The sequence below is a fragment of the Uloborus diversus genome, chromosome 5 (genome assembly GCF_026930045.1).
Source record: "Uloborus diversus isolate 005 chromosome 5, Udiv.v.3.1, whole genome shotgun sequence".
Taxonomy (NCBI): Eukaryota; Metazoa; Arthropoda; class Arachnida; order Araneae; family Uloboridae; genus Uloborus; species Uloborus diversus.
This window is the reverse complement of record NC_072735.1, coordinates 95,438,129-95,457,193: the sequence shown is the minus strand read 5'-3', so window position 1 is coordinate 95,457,193 and position 19,065 is coordinate 95,438,129. Positions and strand designations below refer to the sequence as shown.

General features: G+C 32.2%; 1 protein-coding gene across 1 annotated transcript in view; it reads right to left on the bottom strand.

The window, feature by feature from the left end:
* Positions 1–19,065, bottom strand: part of LOC129223360 (AN1-type zinc finger protein 6-like) — a 35,786-nt gene that overhangs the window by 7,279 nt on the left and 9,442 nt on the right. The window contains exons 3-4 of the mRNA XM_054857938.1: positions 11,033–11,148; positions 3,814–3,976 (exon numbers count right to left, since the gene is read on the bottom strand). Coding sequence (XP_054713913.1) covers positions 3,814–3,976; positions 11,033–11,148 — 279 coding nt within the window. The remainder of the gene's footprint in view (positions 1–3,813; positions 3,977–11,032; positions 11,149–19,065) is intronic.

The window sequence follows — 19,065 nt, the reverse complement described above, 5'->3', positions numbered from 1 at the left end:
CCTTTTTTAAATATATTGCACTTCAAATAGAATAATTAACTTAAAATACTGTGTGCCAGTGCCTCAAAAATGCAGTGATAGCAAGTTGCAAAACTAAAAAGACTTTATTTCAGCTTTATTTTCTAGTCTTGGAGTTCAAATTCATAACACAAATGTGTTGGCAGATGTAAGCGCTTCTAAATGCAATGCATAAGCAGTTTGGGCCAAGCTAAGATTTTAATCTCAGACAATTTTTGTGAAAATTTAATATTTCGGCATTTTAATTTTGTGTTTTTTTAAAAAAAATCAATTGTATAATATTTATAAAAGTAAAAGAAACAGTGCAAGATTATTTTTGTTAGAAAAAAGCACAAGTATGTCAAAAGTATGCTTTTTATTATGTCAATAAGTGTTTTAAATAATCTGTTATATGAATCACACACACACACACACACACACAAAGGTAATAAAATACTTAGCAAAAAGGAAAGAATTGAATGAACGCCCTGTCAATGCGATGTTTCCATTTCAAACGGCTTTTTTTTTGGGGGGGGGGGGGCTAGGGGTTAAAAATCCAAGATATTTAAAAAATACCCTTGCATTTTAGTCCAGTAAGTTTTGTACTGTGTTGTTCTTAGGAAACAATCAGAAAGTTAACTTTCCAGAAACAGATGTGAAAAGATTGCTACAGAATCACTAGCAATGCGCTAAAATTAGCTAAGCCTAATTTCCACGTGCGGACGAAAAACGGACACAAAGTGCTGAAATGCTAGGAAAATGTCCTATTCCCTCTCTCATTGTTGATTCTCAGAAGATCAAGGATGGGAAGAAATGAAACAAAGATCTTTCCCTTCCCAGAAGACTACTCCTTCCCATAACCTTTCAAAAAACCACCCTCAGTAGAAGGGAAGAACATGCCTTTGTTTCCTACTGATAAGCCTGTTTGAATTCTGAGAATCTCATCCCCTCTTTGCCTAGGTGTTTGCTTCCCCTTTTGTTTATGGGGCCGTTTTCAGGGTGAAATTCTGGGAACAAGGATAAGACATAGGCGTTTTTACAGACGATCGCTGGACAAATAAAATTGCCCCGATATAGCGGCAGGTCGAAACGATGGTTGAGGCATCTTTTTAAAAAGACAGGGTGCAATTTCTTATTTTTGAAAAGAGCGGGGTGCATTTCGCGATCTAAAAGAAGGGCAGGGCGCATTCTGCTGATATGGAAGAGGGCAGGGCGCATTCTGCTGATATGGAAAAGGGCAGGGCACTGCGCCCTTCAAAAACGGCCTAGCGGGAACACTACTGATGTATACACATAAATGTACGTAAATACGTCTATACATGTATATAATCGTGTTTGCACGCATACATACGTAAGACTTGTGCTTCACTATAGATGAGTAGACACGTACCCAAACACGCACTGGATGTATCCACGAATTAACTCATATATACCCGTATATGCGTGTATGTACGTGTATATGAGTACATACAGTGTATAGTGGTCATATATATGCATGTATACGTCTACCGTACTCGTATATACTCAGATATGCACGGATATACTAGAGATAAAATTGCATACATGCATATGATGTTCGTTTACACGCGTATGTACCTGTACATACCCGTGGCACATATATACTCGTGTAGATACGTATACATGCTTATACATTCGTGTATACACGTATATAGTTCAGTAGGCACGTGCATGCATGTATTTGATGCATATATGTATCTACTCATATATGAACGTGTTTACTAATGTTTACACGACACATTTCAAGCAAATGTGTGTATACACGTATATACTCGTGTATACACACATTTGCTTGAGCATATACTTGTAACTATAAAAATAACCGAAATATACACATATTAGGGTTGTTTATAATGCTTTTGCATCCATTTTTAACTATGGCCACTTTACCCCATGGTATGACCACTTTCCCCCACCCCATGGGGTAAAGTGGTCATAAATACATAGGGAATAGAAACTGCTATAAAACTGCAAATCAATATTTATTTTCCTAAAACTCAATGTACCCTATTCTTTAATAATGCAATGTAAAAAAAAAAAGTTTAAGTGTTTAAAGAATTTATTGTATTTATTATTCACCTAAGTTGAAAACCTACGATTTTATGACCACTTTACCCCGCCAGACCCTAGCATTTGTAATTCCTTCACGGGGTTTCCCTTACAGTTGCATTTTTTTTTGCAAAATGCGAAAACACAATCTCATTTGCGAAAATAAAGCAAAGCATTTTTACTTTTTTGCTCAAATAAAAAATGAAACAAAGTGGGATCAAAGAGAGGAAGCAGGCATGGCAATAGTCAACTTTTAAATCTTAGCTACTATGTTTAAACTACTTTAAAGCCTAATAATACTTAGTCTTACATGGCATTACGTCCACCCAATGACTGCATTATTAGGAGGAAGAGACTGCAATGTTTTAAAAACCTAACAAGTGTTTCTTTTTGGCAATAGTAAGCACAATACAAAATTCTTTATTTTACGTCCAAACAAAATTGATGTACTTATTTCTTTAAAGATGTCACAGATGAAATTTGAATTTTACTTTTAACTGGAGATAAAACACACTAAAGCATTTAGAAAGATGAGAATGTGTAACATTTTGCTGAAACTCCCCCCCCCCCCCCCAATCTTAAACTTTATGCTAAATAACTTTTGAACTTAGCTTAAAACTTGCTCCTCCATGGGGGTTTTAAACAAGCATAGATTCTTTTAATCTACTGAATTGAGTACAAATTTCACAATGCAAATTGAGGTAAGGTGTAGAGACAAATTTTCATGGAGGACACAAATGTTGAATAAGTTGTACACAGTGAAATACCGCGATGGAAGAAAAGCTATATTTGAAATGTTTTATCAAAGACAAATGAGGAAGCAAACTGCACAATGATTAACAGAAATGTTCCATGAATTTTGGAGAATTAGTATCACAGCCCATTTTATTCTAGCTATATTTACTACAATTTTGATTCAAACAAAAAGGATCTGCCTCCTGCCCACTGTGTTAGCCAACCTCTTTTTTTTCCCCCATTCAGATTTAGATATATACCTTTATGTCAGAAGGGATGGTTGTGAGTCTGAAAAAATAGCTGAATATTTTTACCAGAATATTGGGGGAATATTTTAAACCAGGGGTCTCCAAGCTAAGGCACGCAGTCCAAATCCGTCTTGAAAGCAGATTTTTCCCAGTCGGTGGGAAACTTACAAACACAATAAAAAAGTTTTTGTATTTTATAAAATATATTTTTTTAAATGTTAAAGGAAAAAAAAATCACTACTGCTCAAAGGCATAGCCAGAGAGGGGGGGGGGGGCATGGGCAGGAAAAAAGAGCCTGTAAATGTATGCAAAAATGAATTTGAATCTTCTACAAAAATATAATTGAATGCCTCAGAGAAAATGAAGTAAAATAATCTACAGTTGTAAAGCTTACAGGGATGTACTGACGAAAATCCACTTTTGGAGCAACTTTGGGAGCAGGAAAATGGTGAATTTGGAGCTATTTGGAGCAGTAAAACAGTGAATTTGGAGCAGCTTTTGTCACAGAAAATTACATTTATTTATTATTTATAAAGTCAACAAGCTTAGTTTCTAATTTTGAACACAATTGAAGTAATTATAACATAAATAAAATTCACCCTACTAATAGCTGAAAATTGACAGATTACAAATAAGGGGCAAAGTAGCCAATTACTTGATGCACAGAATTTGATAGAATATTTTCTTGTACAGAAGTTGTAAAATGTAAGTATAACATAAGTCAACAGTGTCTTCAAATATATCACTATAAAAACTGTAAACTAACCTGTTAACCCTACTTTCTTTTTGCATATGTGGCACCTATTTTTCTTCTTTTTCTGGTCTTTCTCAAGAGAATCATCTTGCTGAGAAGATTCCCCCTCTCCTTTTTCAGAGGATGTTGGACTCGCAGGCGACGTTTCAGAGTCTGGGAGAGTTTGTTTTGATGTCTGAGGAAAACAAGTTTTATTGAAATTAGTAAATTTAGAAGTCTACAAAATTAAACTATAATCATTGAACTTGTTTTAAATTTCTTATTTTCAATGACAATAAACAGAAGTGAACAAAGAAATAAAGAAACACTCCAATGAGGCAGAGGTTTGTTCTGCTGCACGAAGAGCAGGCACCTTGAATGTTGCAATCTAGACTGTCAGCAAGGCAAGCATGCTTGATAAAAAAGCAGCCCTGTCTCCAGTCTATAGTCGGGACTAACCTAACCTGGCAGCATCGTAATGCTGTGACTAGGATCAGCGTAGCCTTCACAATGCTGCCACGTTACAGGGGCGGATCCAGAAAGAATTCTCGGAGGGGGCCATTTGGAAAAATACGATGCTTTGGAAAATTTTTGAATTTTACAAATATCAATATAGCCCACCTTTAACTAGAGCATTTATTAAGGATTTTTCACTAGGCAATGCAAGTTTAACATAAAGGCTGTAACCTTCCAAATAATTTCTCTTAACAAACATGTGCATATCATTGCCTCAAAATGGTGTATTCCTATAATCATCACTGTGTTCAGAGGTGACTGTATAGGACTTCTGATTTAAGAGGAAGCCTATATGAACCAACCTTAAGTATAATATTAACTCTGAAGTAAAGGGGGGTCCTGGGGGTTTCTGCCCCAGAAAATTTTTGAGTCTTAAAAACGCATTTTAGAGGATCTCTTGTAATGTTAGGGGAGGAGAGGTTCGGTGGCACTCCGCTGTCTAGTAGCCCTGAAAATGCAGTTTTAAAGGATCTTTGATGATGTTAGAGGGATGAGAGATTTGAGAGAAACATCTAAGGAAATTTTTTTTATTTGTAATCTTAGAAATGCATTTTAACTGTCTTTCGGGCAATATTAAGGGCTTGGGTGTGACCCCCCCCCCCCCCCGCCCATTTTTCAAAATTGAAACCTTAAAAACGCAAACATTATCTCCAATAATGTTAAAAAGAGGGAAATTTGGAGTTTTCTCCATTGGATTATTTTTTTTTGCCATTTTAGAGCCAAAAAGAGCTTACAACAAGAAGAGCGCTCCCCCATAATTGGAGCTTCAAAAGGGATGTTTTAGACAATTTTTGGTGATGTTAAGGGGAGGAGAGACTAAAAAGCCCATCCCAGGAAATGTTACTAATTTATAGACTTAAATATGCATTCTAGACTATGTTTGGTAAGGTTAAAGAGATTCTAAGATTTACTCCCGATATTTTTGCAAAATTTAACTCTTTAAAATGCAAAGGTAGGCAATCCATGATTCATGAGCAACTTTTAGAGGACCAGCAATTTTTCGAAATTAAAGCTCCAGAAACTTAATTCTTGAAGACTTTCAATGATGTTAGGGAGGGACAAGTTCGCCTCTGGAAATATTTTAAAACTCAAGCGCTTAAAACAAAATTCAGACAGATCTTGAACGATGTTGGCGAAAAGGATAGGTGGGGTCCCTCCCCTGGATTTTACAAGTTACTTTTTAAAACAAAGGTTGTAGACCATCTTTTGGTAATATTAACAAGAGGAAGAAGAGTGGTTTGGAGGGTTCCATATTGAAAAGGGAATGAAGAATAATTACAAAACACTGCATAAAGTCTGGTTAAAACTTAAGTCTAACTAACTTAATGTGCAATCATTAACTGTGTAACTTTTTATCGGACACTTACTAATGCATATCCTTTTTTTTCCCGCATGGGAGAAGTAAACACATCTAACAAGGTGAGCCCATTATGCTAAAACACTTGATATTTATGAATTTTTGTGGGGTGGCCATGCCCTCCCATTGGCATTGTTTCCATTCTTGTCAGACTTAACATGAACTGCAATGAAGCTAATACTTGAAACTTCCTCAGTGAGGTTTTATTGCTCTCCGGCAAGGAGAAATATTAAGTATCTTTTATATTTTGCTCTAAAAAAGTTTTTAACTATTTTTGAAACTTTCTCAGGGTGGCCATGGTCCCTTTCTCAGTGCAATCCTAATTGTTAGACTTTGTATGTATTATAAGGGAAATTTTTGCATTTTTGCTCAAAAAAAAAAGGATTTTAACTATTTCTGAAATTTTCTCCCTCCCTGGATCCCCCCATGCGAAGTTAGGTTTGCCTGAAACCTTCATAACTGGCTTCCTGGACAAAAGTTTATCTTGGCAAACTGACTGCATTGTTTAGGATCTAGTGAGGATAAGTGATCCAGATTTTCCCACTTAGGTGGATAATAAATAAAAGAACTTCTCTAAAAACTTCAAAATTTTTCGTTATTTTAAATTACATTAATAAAAAACACATCGCATTGAATATTAGAAAAAAAAAGTTTTTGTTTTGGAAAAACTGCAACAAAATATGTTGTACTGTTCCTGAAATAAAGAACTTTATAGATCTGGTCAAAATCACAAGTGAGAAATGCCAGAGTCACCATCTTTTGCGGCCTGTGTCTCGGCCCAGGAATTTTGTTGTACAAAATCAAAATATACCCCAATCTTACTATTTCATGCGTTTTAACATTTTAACATATGTTACATTCAAAAAATTCTGAGGCTATCAAGGTATCACCCTGGTTAAATTGACATGGATCGATCAAACTCTTGGGCATCAAAAAAACCATACGTAGTCGTTACTCAAACGAAATTCGGGCAACACAGACCAGGGTTCATACCCTTTAGGCAGAAAAAAAATTCAAGCACTTTTCAAGTACTTTTCAAGGTAAAAAATTTTGTTTTCAAGGCAATATCATAAATTTGTACTAAAAAATATTGTATGCAGATTTCATTTACTACAAACACATAGAAATAAGGCAATAATACAAAAAAGTATAGGAAAACAAAATTGCTTTTTCCACAACGAGAGGACACTTTGATGAAAGATCTACTGCGTTGAAAGTTTTTCTGAAAATGTTTGAAAAGTTTGGTCATAAAGAGAAGCAGATACCAAGAGGTTTGATTTTGAGGTTTTTCAAAGGTTGCAGCAGTCAGAGGTTTGTCTATTTTCTAGAATCAGCAAATTAATACTTAAAAAAAAAAACCTTTCATAAGTGCTTTTAACTTTTATGGGAAGAAACTAAAATACCCATGTTCAATGGCATTGCCAGAGAGGAGTTTTTGAAGTCACTCCTCCCCCCCCCCCCTGGTTTCAACATTTATTTCCAATATCTATACAGTGGTTTATTACAATATAAGGGCGGTTAGGACAAAAACACTACCCAGAAAGTTATTTCAGTTTGCACTATTAAGTTCTAAAAATATTAGGTTTGCAAATCATTTATAAGTATGCAAATCAATTATTCGTATGTATTTATTAGCTGTTCAGCCAATAAGGCATTTCAACTGTCCTCGAGTAAATTTAAAAATTAGGAAGTAACAAAGGTTAATGAAAGTCCACAGTCCAGTCTCTACACCTCAAAATATACAAAAGCAGCTTAAGCAGTGATAAATACTCTGAATACAAACTTGAGCCTATTCAGCTTTCATTGATTAACTTGCAATAGACAATAAATGTGCAAGTTCAGATTTATAGAGCCATATTTCGAAATTGAAAAGGTTCACAATAAGTTGACATATATTATGACAAAAGTAGTTTTATTTTGGGGAAAAAAATGAGTTATTGTTGAAATTAGAATTTAAATTTTAGAAAGACAATAATATTCAGGTGTAATTGTGATTTGTGAGTTCATAAAAAATTACCCTAAAAGTTTCAAAGAGCAAAATTGGGGCGAGGGGGGGGGGGATAATTTTTAAAACTAAGACCCCTATTACTTGAATATACATATGTAGAACAATAACTTTTGCTATGCATACAATTCATAAAATAGTTTATTAAGTCAAAATATTCTGCATAGAATTACACTGCCCAGTGCCTGTTGATAACCAGCAACAGGTACTGGGCCTAGCTAGGCTGGTACTGGTCAATTTATTAGATCCAAATGAAGATAAATGACCCTCCTTAAGCTATCTACCCCTTTGCTGATTAAAGCCTCTTTCAGTAAGCTCCAAGTACCCACAACCTTAATAAAGTAGTAATTTTGAACATTTGAGGAAAAGGGGGAAAATTGGAGATATAGGGAGGTAAAAGCATAAAAACGAACACTACTGGATTTCAAGTGAATAATCATAACACAACCACCCCCTGTTATACACCTTATTTATTTTAGCAGACATAAAAAATGATGTACTTATAAATAAAATTGTATAAATCAACTTTATATTTAAAATACAAACTTTAAGTTAATTTGTTAGGTGCTCAACTGCTGAAATTCTAAATTTTTTAAAAAAAAATCTGTTATGACCAAAATTTAGGTAAAGATAATCATTCAAATTTGCAAAAATAAATAAGCAAATAATTAAACAAGACCAAGGTAATAAATTCTTTAACTCTTTAGTTATTAAAATAAAATAAGCTAATCTGATGTAGCAGTGTCAAAATAACTACTAATTGCCAAAAAATATAAAATATTTACAAAATGCAAAAGGATTGAAATCTCAAACAAGGGAAGCAAATTTTCGCGAATTAAGTTTAATGTTGTCATGTTTCCCATAAAATAAAATTATATTTTACTGAAATTAAACATAAAATATGCTAATCTACGGTAGCAAATATGAAAATAACATCCGATTAGTGAATATATTTAAATATTTGCAAGATGCAAAAAGATTGAAATTTCAAACACGAGAAGCAATTTTTCGCAAAGTCTGAGTTTGTTCGACGTGGCATGTTTCCCATGAAATAAATTTGTTTTTTATTAAAATTAAACAAAAAATATACTAATCTAAGGTAGCATATGCGAAACTAACATTTGATTAGCCAAAATATTTAAATATTTGCAGGATGCAAAAAGATTGAAATTTCAAACACAAGAGCAATTTTTCGCGAAACCCGAGTAAGTTCAATGTTGTCATGGTTTCCAAATTAATTTCTTTGTTAATTAATGAAATTAAACAAAAAATAAACTAATCTAAGGTACCATATGTCAAAATATCTTTCGGTTGTAAAAAACATCAAAATATTTACAAGATGCAAAAGGATCGAAATCCCAAACACGGAAGCAATTTTTTCGCGATGTTGCATACTGAGCACATGTTCAGAAAATTGCAGTGGTGAAATACTTTTTTAAAACTTCTAAGCACAATTCGTTGATTTTTGAGAGAATATAAGCACTAAGAAACTTTTTCAAGGTTTAAAAACTTTTTCAAGGTTTTCAAGCACTTGAAAATGAACTTTTTTTTCAAGCACTTTTCAAGGTTTTTCAAGGGCGTACGAACCCTGCAGACAAATCAAAAGCCATGAGTGAAAAGACTAGTTCTGAAGTCCTTTCCAGTCTTAATTTATTTTTAACTTTAGACAGTACAAATTTAAATAGTGAAAATATTTTTTTAAACAGGTTTTGATAAAGATACACATATTTCAGATCCGTCATTTGAAATTCACGGATGAAGTATATATGCCAAAAAGTATTCGGATGTTAGAGTCATTTCAGGACTACACTCTAAGATCTAAGTGCTCCTTTGACTTCTCTAGTTACTTTTTTTCCCTCAACATTTAAAAATTCTCCAGAATCTGATCAAAACAAAATATAAATATGCTTGAATATAATGGTCAATACAAAATTTTTTAAGTCAAAGGAACAGAATCATACAATAAATTAAGACGATTGAGTTTTCCAAAAGCAGATGCAATCTGATTTTGAAATGTGCAAAAAAAAAAAAAAAAAAAAAAAAAAAAAAAAAAAAAAAAAAAAAAAAAAAAAAAAAAAAAATCGGAAAAATCATAAAAAAAAGCTCCAAAGAAAAAACTTCAACAATGAGAAAAGGCTCATTACTTTTGGGGCAAACCCTGTATACACTTTCCGGCTATATATATATATATAAATTGAAAGAAAAAAACAAAAAAACTTTTAATTTAAAGAATTAGGATTCTTTAAAAGAAGAGCAGGTAAAGAAAAATGAGTACACTGCTGAACCTACATTCAATATGAGAATACAAGATAGCCAATTCAGAATGTAGAAGAAAAAACTTTACGAAAAGGGAACTAACTTGAATTATATTTTGTAGAAATTTTCTCCATTAAACAGCAATACAAAGTAATAAAGGCTCATTGAAAACATTCCAATATGCTACATGCTACTGTTACAATTTACACCGCAGTTGTATACAACAAAAAATACAATAATCATGTTTTAGGAAATTAAAATATTTGTAGCGATATCAGACACCAAAATGCATTCTTGCCTGTATGTAAAGTTATTTGATTATACAGTTAATAAAAGTCTGTAAACAGAATTTGAATTACAGAATAAAGTTATTGTGTGGAAAAATTCAGCAGCAGGCTATTTCAAAAGCGGATATAACAACATAGCATTAATATTGACAGATGCTCTCTTCAGAATAGTTTCACAGAGGAAAGCAAGAATCATTGTGATGGTGTAGGCTACATTAAAGCAACATGTATGGAAAAGAGTGTAACAGAGTTAAACAACTGTGAAGACTGCAAATGAATTCTCCAATGAAGTCTATTGATCTTTTCATCTAAGATGTCTGTTCATATAAAAATACTGCTAAATGAGATTTTGGAGAAAGTAGCAAAGCACAGAGAATTTGTGAGAAGCGCATAGCTATTTAATGGGATCTTCACATTGTGTACATATCTTATTCAATATCACATTTTGATTCCAGAGATGGAACACTGTTTGACGAATCAGTCAACCTCTCTCAAATATATCAAGCCAACTTAAAAAGGTCTGCTGAACTTTTAGAGAAACTTGCATTATAACATGAGCATCATTTTTCTGGGTTGCAAAAATGTTACGTTAGTCATAGTGCCACTTTATTTGAAAAAAAATATCTATCAGCCGTTATTTTGTTTCAAATTCCTGGTAGAAATGACTAATATAAAACATGTACATTGTAAATTCAGAAATTCAACCATAACTAAGTCTTTATACTTAAAGTTAAAATAAAAAAGATTTGTGAATACACTGTAAATGTTATGTTAGTCATGATGGAATGACCCTTTAATAATTAATATCATGAGCTATTATAAAGTTACTACCTCAGGTTTATTTTGGTCTTGACTAGGTGGAGTAACCACGACAGCTGGTACTGTTGGAGATGCCGTGGACAAATCGTCATCTTTCGGCAGGAGAATTTTGTCATCGCAATCGGAAGCTGAAAAAATATTTCAAATAGACTTTGAAAAATTGTAATGTAAAATCTTGCTATAGCGAACACCAATACAACAAATTAAACAGTTTTAGCGCAATTTATGTTTAGGTTCCCTTTTAATTAATTACATTGCTTGACTTCTATTACAACTAAACAAAATTTGAGGATCCTGTGAACTGGGTTTCAAGTGTATTTAAAAACACAGAAAATTAAGTTTCTCCCAAAGGAAGAAAGGGGACCCGAAATTGAGTAAAAAGGACAATAAAAAGAACAAGATCTGAAAATTAAAACATGAAAAAAAAATGCAAATAAATCGATGATTTTGGAAATGAGCATTAGCAAAAAACTTATACGTTAATGCCACTACATCAAAGCATTTACTTGTGATTGAAAAATCATTCAGTGTACACCTACAAAACTAAACTATTTTTATTTGTCTTCATCACAAGGGCGCCCATATAGGGGGGCAAGGGGGCTTGAGCCCCCCCTTTGAAATTAGAACTTCCTTGCTTTAGGTACTTTTTTCTTTGCAAAAATGTAAAAACATTTATTCTCCAGCCATTAATGAATAAGTTATTTAAAATGAAAATATCTTTAAATGAGCAATTCTTGTTGGTATATATATATTTCTCATCTCGGAAACGGCTCTAACAATTTGGATGAAATTTTGGATTTAATTGTAGTTTTGCATTCCAAGTTCATCTACATCAGTGTTTTTTCTGTAAAAATGCGATTTTTTTACGAAAAACAGTTCTTTAATATAAAGTCAAATTGAGTTAAGCCTTGAAGTAAACTGCGAGTTGACGCATCAGGCAGACGATTTGCAACCATAACAATGAAAATTTGTCTCTTCTTGCTTTAAAATTTTATACTTGCTTAGGGTTGCCAGGCTTGGCTGATATTGGCCACTTTGGCTAATTTCAAACACACTTGGCTGAAAACAAATTCAAAAGCATTTTGTAAGTCGATGTAAGGCTTTTTTTCTTTTTTTAAGTGAAACTATTGCTTGACCATCCTATTCTATTTTATTTATTTATTTTCTTTTTACACTTCAAATAGTTTAACATGTTTTTTAAATCACGCATCTAAATTTTATTTCGAAGAAGTGTATGTCTCGAGATTGTTTGTTTTTTTAAGACAGTTGTTATCATTTGTTGGAATGGTTTATGGATATCATGCTGTATGTAGCATTTTCTGGTGTAAAAACTAAAAGTACTTATTCAAAAAGAAAATTTCGTTTGGGATAAAATCGTGAAACGCATCATAGTATGAAAGGAATTATTCGGTTAAAAACCGATTTTACCATAGCAAAACTGGCTTCAAGGTCAAAATATTTTAATTACTGACTGGGAAAATTGTATAGTGGAAATAAATGTAACAGATAGTTTAAAGCAAAATGTTGGTTTAATTACATTCATAATCTTCTGTATGGTACTTTAGTGTTATAAGAAGGTCGAGTGCTTAATATTTCGTTAACGTGAAGCTTTTCAAGTACATTTGGAAAAGTATTGAACCTTAAAAAACACGAGTTGAAAAAAAAAATTCTTTTAAAGCAGAGCGAGGCTTGGTCGTCCAGGTACTGAAATATTTTAATGGCTCTAATCTGTCCTGAAATCGGTTTCCATTAAGAAAATACCCTCCTAACTCATGGGGGAAAATATCTGAGCCCCCCCCTTATAATTTTGCATATGGGCGCCCTTGCTTCATCATATAGAGTTAAGTAAAGTAAAAATACAGTAAATGGAATATAATGATGCTGATATGTCTAATATATTTTTCATAAACAGGCAGAATGGTAATGAATGGGACAAAGGATGAATGAGTCATTCTTAAGTTTCAATAAATTTGCCTCAAAAGTTGCCTTTCAGTGTCAACAGTGCATTTAAGCACCCACATATCTGGACAGTATTTTGGTTCTTTAAAATAAAGACATTTTCTTTAGTTCTTTACGCTTCTAAACTAGACATAAAAAAACCATTCAGTAGTGAATAAATCTTCTGATTCAAAAGCACATTTTCAAATGCAAATAAATTAATAAGTTCAGAAATTACAGAACATAGTGTTTGATTCCTGACATTGAATGTAGCAGTGGGTTGCTTGAATTAGTTTTGCGGGTCGTAAGTTGGGCTGGGCACTACTGTTTAAGAGTAGAATTGCTCTATTTATATTCTATCGCCTGACCGAAGTTTTATATTTTTTAAAACCTACATCAAATTAAGATAAAGTCTAATAAATTTAATAATAAAATTCTTACAAGTGATGGAAACAAACTCAGATGCAATTGAATTGCGTTTTTGAATGGCGTGGCAAAAATCAAAAATATGCAAGTTCGCTACTACAGAATAAAATATATAGGAAGTGTTTAAAATAATGGTAATCTAAAAAGGAGTATAAGGATGCAGTAAAAGGACATTGCAAAAAAATTTGAGCAGCTGCTACAGATGTGGATGTAATGAGATTTCAAAATTCAGATTTGTGTTTAGGATCATTCAATTTTTCACTTTCAATAGCTTTATGTGCAATATTGCTTAATCACTCTAAGATTTTTAATGCTCTTTTAGCTACAATTACTTTCTATTTATCCAGGACATTTTTCCAAGAATTAGAATAATTCTCATGACTTTCAATGAAAATTTCATTTTTCCATGACTTTTGCAGGTCTGAAATTTGCTTATTTTTTTCCCATGCCTTTCTAGGATTTCCATAACCCATACAAACGCTGTTAATACTATTATTATTTTTTATTTTATTACCAAGAAATAGCACCTATGGTCCTACAAATCCTATAATGAAATCACATAGTACAGTTATATTGAACAAATTTTGTTCCAGAAAGGGTTATTTCAGTAGTCCTGAGAAATTTTCAGTAAACTAATTTTTTTTTAATGGATTTCATCAAGTTTACGGGAAAAAAAGTGAACTCCTTTCTTAAAGTAAGTTTTTCTTGTTCAAAATAATTGGCATTTTTTTTATTTTTTGTTGAAAAGAAAAAAATTATGACATTGTGGCTTCTTGTGAGGCACATCGTACCAAACCAACCCACCCCACATAATTTTAAAACTTATTTTTTCTCTTAAATCTCAATAATTATAACAATATTTCATGTAACAAAACAATAATAAAAAAAACTGGTGGGGGGGGGGGGGACACAGATATATTTTACAATTATTTAACAAAAATTTTACTAAATTAATTTTACCAAAAGATTTATTTCATATCTGCACTTTTTTCTTTTTATATTTTCAAATGTACTTCCAAATTTTTGCAGATAATTGTTTTATAAGAGTAAAATATGCAATAAATACATGCTATAATAAAGTTCCTACATTAAACCAAATATTTTTGCTAAACAAGCATTCTACATAGAAACAAAATAAAACAAACAATTAAAGGAATAAAAAAGTACTTAAGATTATCTAATTTCATTTTAAAATTTGATTTCAGAACAAAGATATGCTAACTTAAAGTTGCCAATTTTAGTATTTTCTTTGAAATATATGGCATTAATATAACAGGATTCTTTTCTTTTTGAAGTTGTTTCATGCAATGCAAAAGTAAAAAAGAGCTTTTTCTCCCCTAGCAAAAAGTATTGATTAACTTTATATAAAAGTAACATATGACTTATCCTTCCAAAACCCAGTGCAATAACTGCTTCTTCCAAAGCACTTTTGTATCCTCAGATATCGTTTAAACACATCTTTTGGTAACTTTAATCTGCATTGTCTCATGAATATTCAATAATGGAATTTTCTTTGATTTTAAAAAAAAATTCTACTAATGGTGAATGCTTACTGCTGTTTTTAATTAAAGATGATTTATCACTTAAACTCAGTTTAATATGTTATATTGATCTTTAAACTTTACATCTTTCACTCTACACACAAAAGAGGATAAGGTAGTTACAAGGTTTGATAGTATTTACTAAAATTATAGCAAATGTTGTTTGAGTTATGCAACATACCCAACCCGGGGGGCATGTTGATCCATTTTACAAGGTTTTAATAAAAAAATTAGCATAAAAAAAGTTTATCAATTCAACACTTCCAAAAAAAAAAAAAAAAAAAACTGTGATATTGAAAAATGTTTAGTGAAATTTATTGTAGAAAATCGAACTGCTCGTTAAATTTTTTGATAAGAAAAAAAATGATAAGTAATGAGCTGATGCATCACGACTTCCTTTTACTCCAATTTAATGTCATTTTCTCATTATTGGCAGTTTTAATGATTCAATAAATTATCCTCTAAATATCACCAACAATGGCCAAATTAAAACCAGAATTTAATTATTTTTTTTAAAAAAATCACCAAGTTTGCGACCAAAAGACTGGAGATATATTGCCAAGTGTCTACCAAATTATAACACAACTTGAGTTTACATCGATATTAACAATGATTTTCCCCCAAAAAGGGACAAAAGACCCCCTTTGGAGCATACAAATGCAACCAAAAAAAGAAGGGGCAAAACTAGACCCGTCAAAAGGAGGATCGTCAAAATGGATATTTCTGGTGTCTGTATGCTCCTAGGCACATATCCACATGTGGTCGGGTTGAAAAACTCAACATTCATTTGGGGTGAACAAAATGGAAATTAAGGCCGATTTTTGGGTGAAAGTTTTTTCGTGATTACAATACTTCCTTTTTTGTAAACGGAAGTAAAAAAGCAGACCAACGTGCCCCACCTCCCCGTACTATTTATCTACCTCTTCCCTTTTATTTTTTCTAATTTTGACTTTTCAGAATTTGTTCAGTTTATTTTTAAGTGATTTTTTTTTATTATTGAGTCTTATTTTTTTCTCATTAACATATATTTTTATAAAAAATAAAGTTTTAAAATTTTATTTGAACTCTATAAGCTAATTTTCTTCCTATTGATGTCAATGCATCTTGCTTTGATGAGGGTGCTCTCAATGCACCCTCATTACCCTTTTGAAGTTGATCCACTCTTAATTACAAAAGGTCTTCTATAGATACAGAGGATACACTATTAAAGCATTAAGCTAACAAGTGGATGTGAAAAAACAATTAGACAACTGAGGCTTGTACAGAGGTGTGTGTGTGGGGGGGGGGGGGGGCAGTTGATGTGAGTAGAGATTTTTAAAATGAAGAGTGAAATCTATAAAGACGGGGAAGGGGGGGGGGGAAACAAATGTCATCTGTGACAGGTCCCCAAAATTTATGTGGACATTGCTAAAATGTAAATTCTGCTTCAACCATAATTCTAGAAGATAATTTAATGCATGAACATATAAATATAAATCATTTTGACTATAATAATAATAAAAAAAAACTTAGTTTATGATACATTAGGAAGTTAGTTTATGATCAGCAAAATGCATATTAAATGCATTTTACCTTCTGCCATCTTACGGTGTAATGTTGAATTTATGAGTTGTGCTCAGGGTTGGCAAGTTTCTGCCGAGGCGGTTTAAAACCACTGGTAGAAACTGGTTAAAACCGGCACGGCAAAAACCACTTTCTGCCACTTGTGGCAGAAACTGGCAAAAACTCACAAAATAAAAAATTAATTCTTGGTATACAGCTGAAAATGCATGGAAAAAAATAATTAATTGTTAACCAAAGTACTGTAATTTTATTACAAAATTATCACAATTCAAAATCAAATGTTATTGTTTGGACCCTGCAATTGCCTCTTAGAAAAGGTGGTTTCAAAAATCTAAATAGGTTCTCACTTTAATACGCACAAATGAGAAATTTTAGAATATTCTTGAAGCAGAAGAGCTAGCAGACAATGCATTAAGGAGCAAGCAATGTTCGTGAAACTTTCATCTATTGTATAACTGGTCCACCATGTAGCAACTGGGGTTGTGGTAAAAATTTGATTGAAAAAATAAGTTTTGAGAAATGGGGCCAATTTGTTTTGCAAACTGTGACATTAGGTACAAAATCTAGACAAGTAAAATTCTGGCACTTTTTTCTTGAAGCACATGACATGATAATTTCAATCACAAACAATTTAGAGGAAGCATATAAGTGAGCAAATTACAATCAGTAATACCTGTTTAATTTTGTATGTCACTCCTCTTTCCTAAGCACCCCCATATGATTTTTTATCCTTTGTTAAACTAATCCAAATACTATGAGCCTCTGCAATTGAAAAGTTCCCTTTCTGAACTAAATCAAGGGCACTAGCATTGGATTTTATTATTATTTTTTTTAATGATGAAATGTTTAATTTTTTAGTTTACTTAAACAAATATCATTTACTAATTACTTGAGTTATTAAAGACATTTTAAAGTTTTTGCCAGTTTCTGCCGGTTTTTACCGGTTATAACCAGTTTCTGCCACTGGCACGGCAAAACTAGTTTTTGCTTGCAGAAAGCCAACCCTGCTTCAAACCAGGGTTGGCTTTTTGCCGGCAGAAACTGGTTTTTGCCCTGCCGGTGGCAGAAACTGGTTATAACCGGTAAAAACTGGCAGAAACTGGCAAAAACTAAAAAACGTTTTTAATAGCTCTAGTAATTACTTAATGACAGGCAATTAAGTAAAATAAAATATATAACTCATTTCGTCATTGCAAAAACTTAATATAATAGTTATTTAATAATTAGTGTAAAAATATGTTAAATATCAAGACTGACATTTCTAAAGCAAAGTAAAATTTATCGTAGTTGAAATTGCTATGTGTTAGAAATTTTAGCCTTGTAATGTTGTAAGCAACAAATTTTTCAGTTTGTTTATAATTATTTTGTTTGCATTTATTATAAAGTGTGATATATCAACTATTTAAATAAATACAGATTTTTTTTATTTCATTAAATTCTAAAATTCAGAAACTTGTCATTTTACACTTAATATAACTGAATAAAGCTATTCTCAAAGAACAAAGAGCTCTCCCCCCCCCCATTTTGATTTCTATGGAAAGCTAATAATCCAATTATATAAGTACTAACACAGTCTTCAACTTTGCTGTATGTAAGAAACAATATAATTGGTTAGATTCACTGACTCATAAATGTAAAGAGTTTCATTGGTTGAAACGAGGGGTGCAACATGGATGTCGATGTTTTGGAAACATCGATTTTTTTGTTAAAACATCGATGTTTTTAACATCGATGTTTTACTTTCAATGTTTTTGGACTATCGATGTTTTGGTTTCAATGTTTTTTCGATGCTGATGTTTTTGCATTTTAATTGAAAATTATCATAAAATTTTGCTCCAATCTTCTCGCTAGGTAATTAAGTTTACTTATGGAGTTGCCAAAAAAAAATCATTTTTTGCACCCGTTTTATAAGAACAATTTTTCTGCGTAGAGGATGATTTTTGGGAAGATCACTACAAGACAGTAAAAGATTAACTAGAGAGTAAAAAAGAGATCAAAGCTATTGGAAGAACCTGACACTGGTAGTCTGGTGCCAGAACTTGCAGTTTATTTCAAGGCTCCAGTTCTTAAACTAAAGGAAAATCCTATACGTATTTGATAGTGATGGAAACTTCTGTTCCATCGAAAGAGATGTTTCTCAGACTGGTGGGATAGTCTGCGAAAAGAAAAATGCCCTTCTGGGGGGACAAAGTAAGGAAACTTCTTTTTCTCCAAACTGTCAACACCAATATTCGAGCTTACTTATCAATTTCCTCCAACAAGTCGTCCGTCTATTACCTTAAATTTGTGTTTAATTATTAACTAACAGTACAACACATATTTCTTACTCTTAAAAATTATTGTTAGAGTTAATTTTGTATTTTTAAAATAATTAGCACAACTTTTTCTCATCATTCAACTGACGGTAAGTGCATGATGCATTTTTTCTTAGATTCTTTTTTGATGTAAATTTACTTTTAGTTTAATTCAGTTTAAAAATATTTCCTTATTACTATAACTAGATTGTATTAACCGGTGCTTGTCTTATTATCAATTTTTGCCCAACTATAATACCAAGCTGTTGCGATATTATTCTTA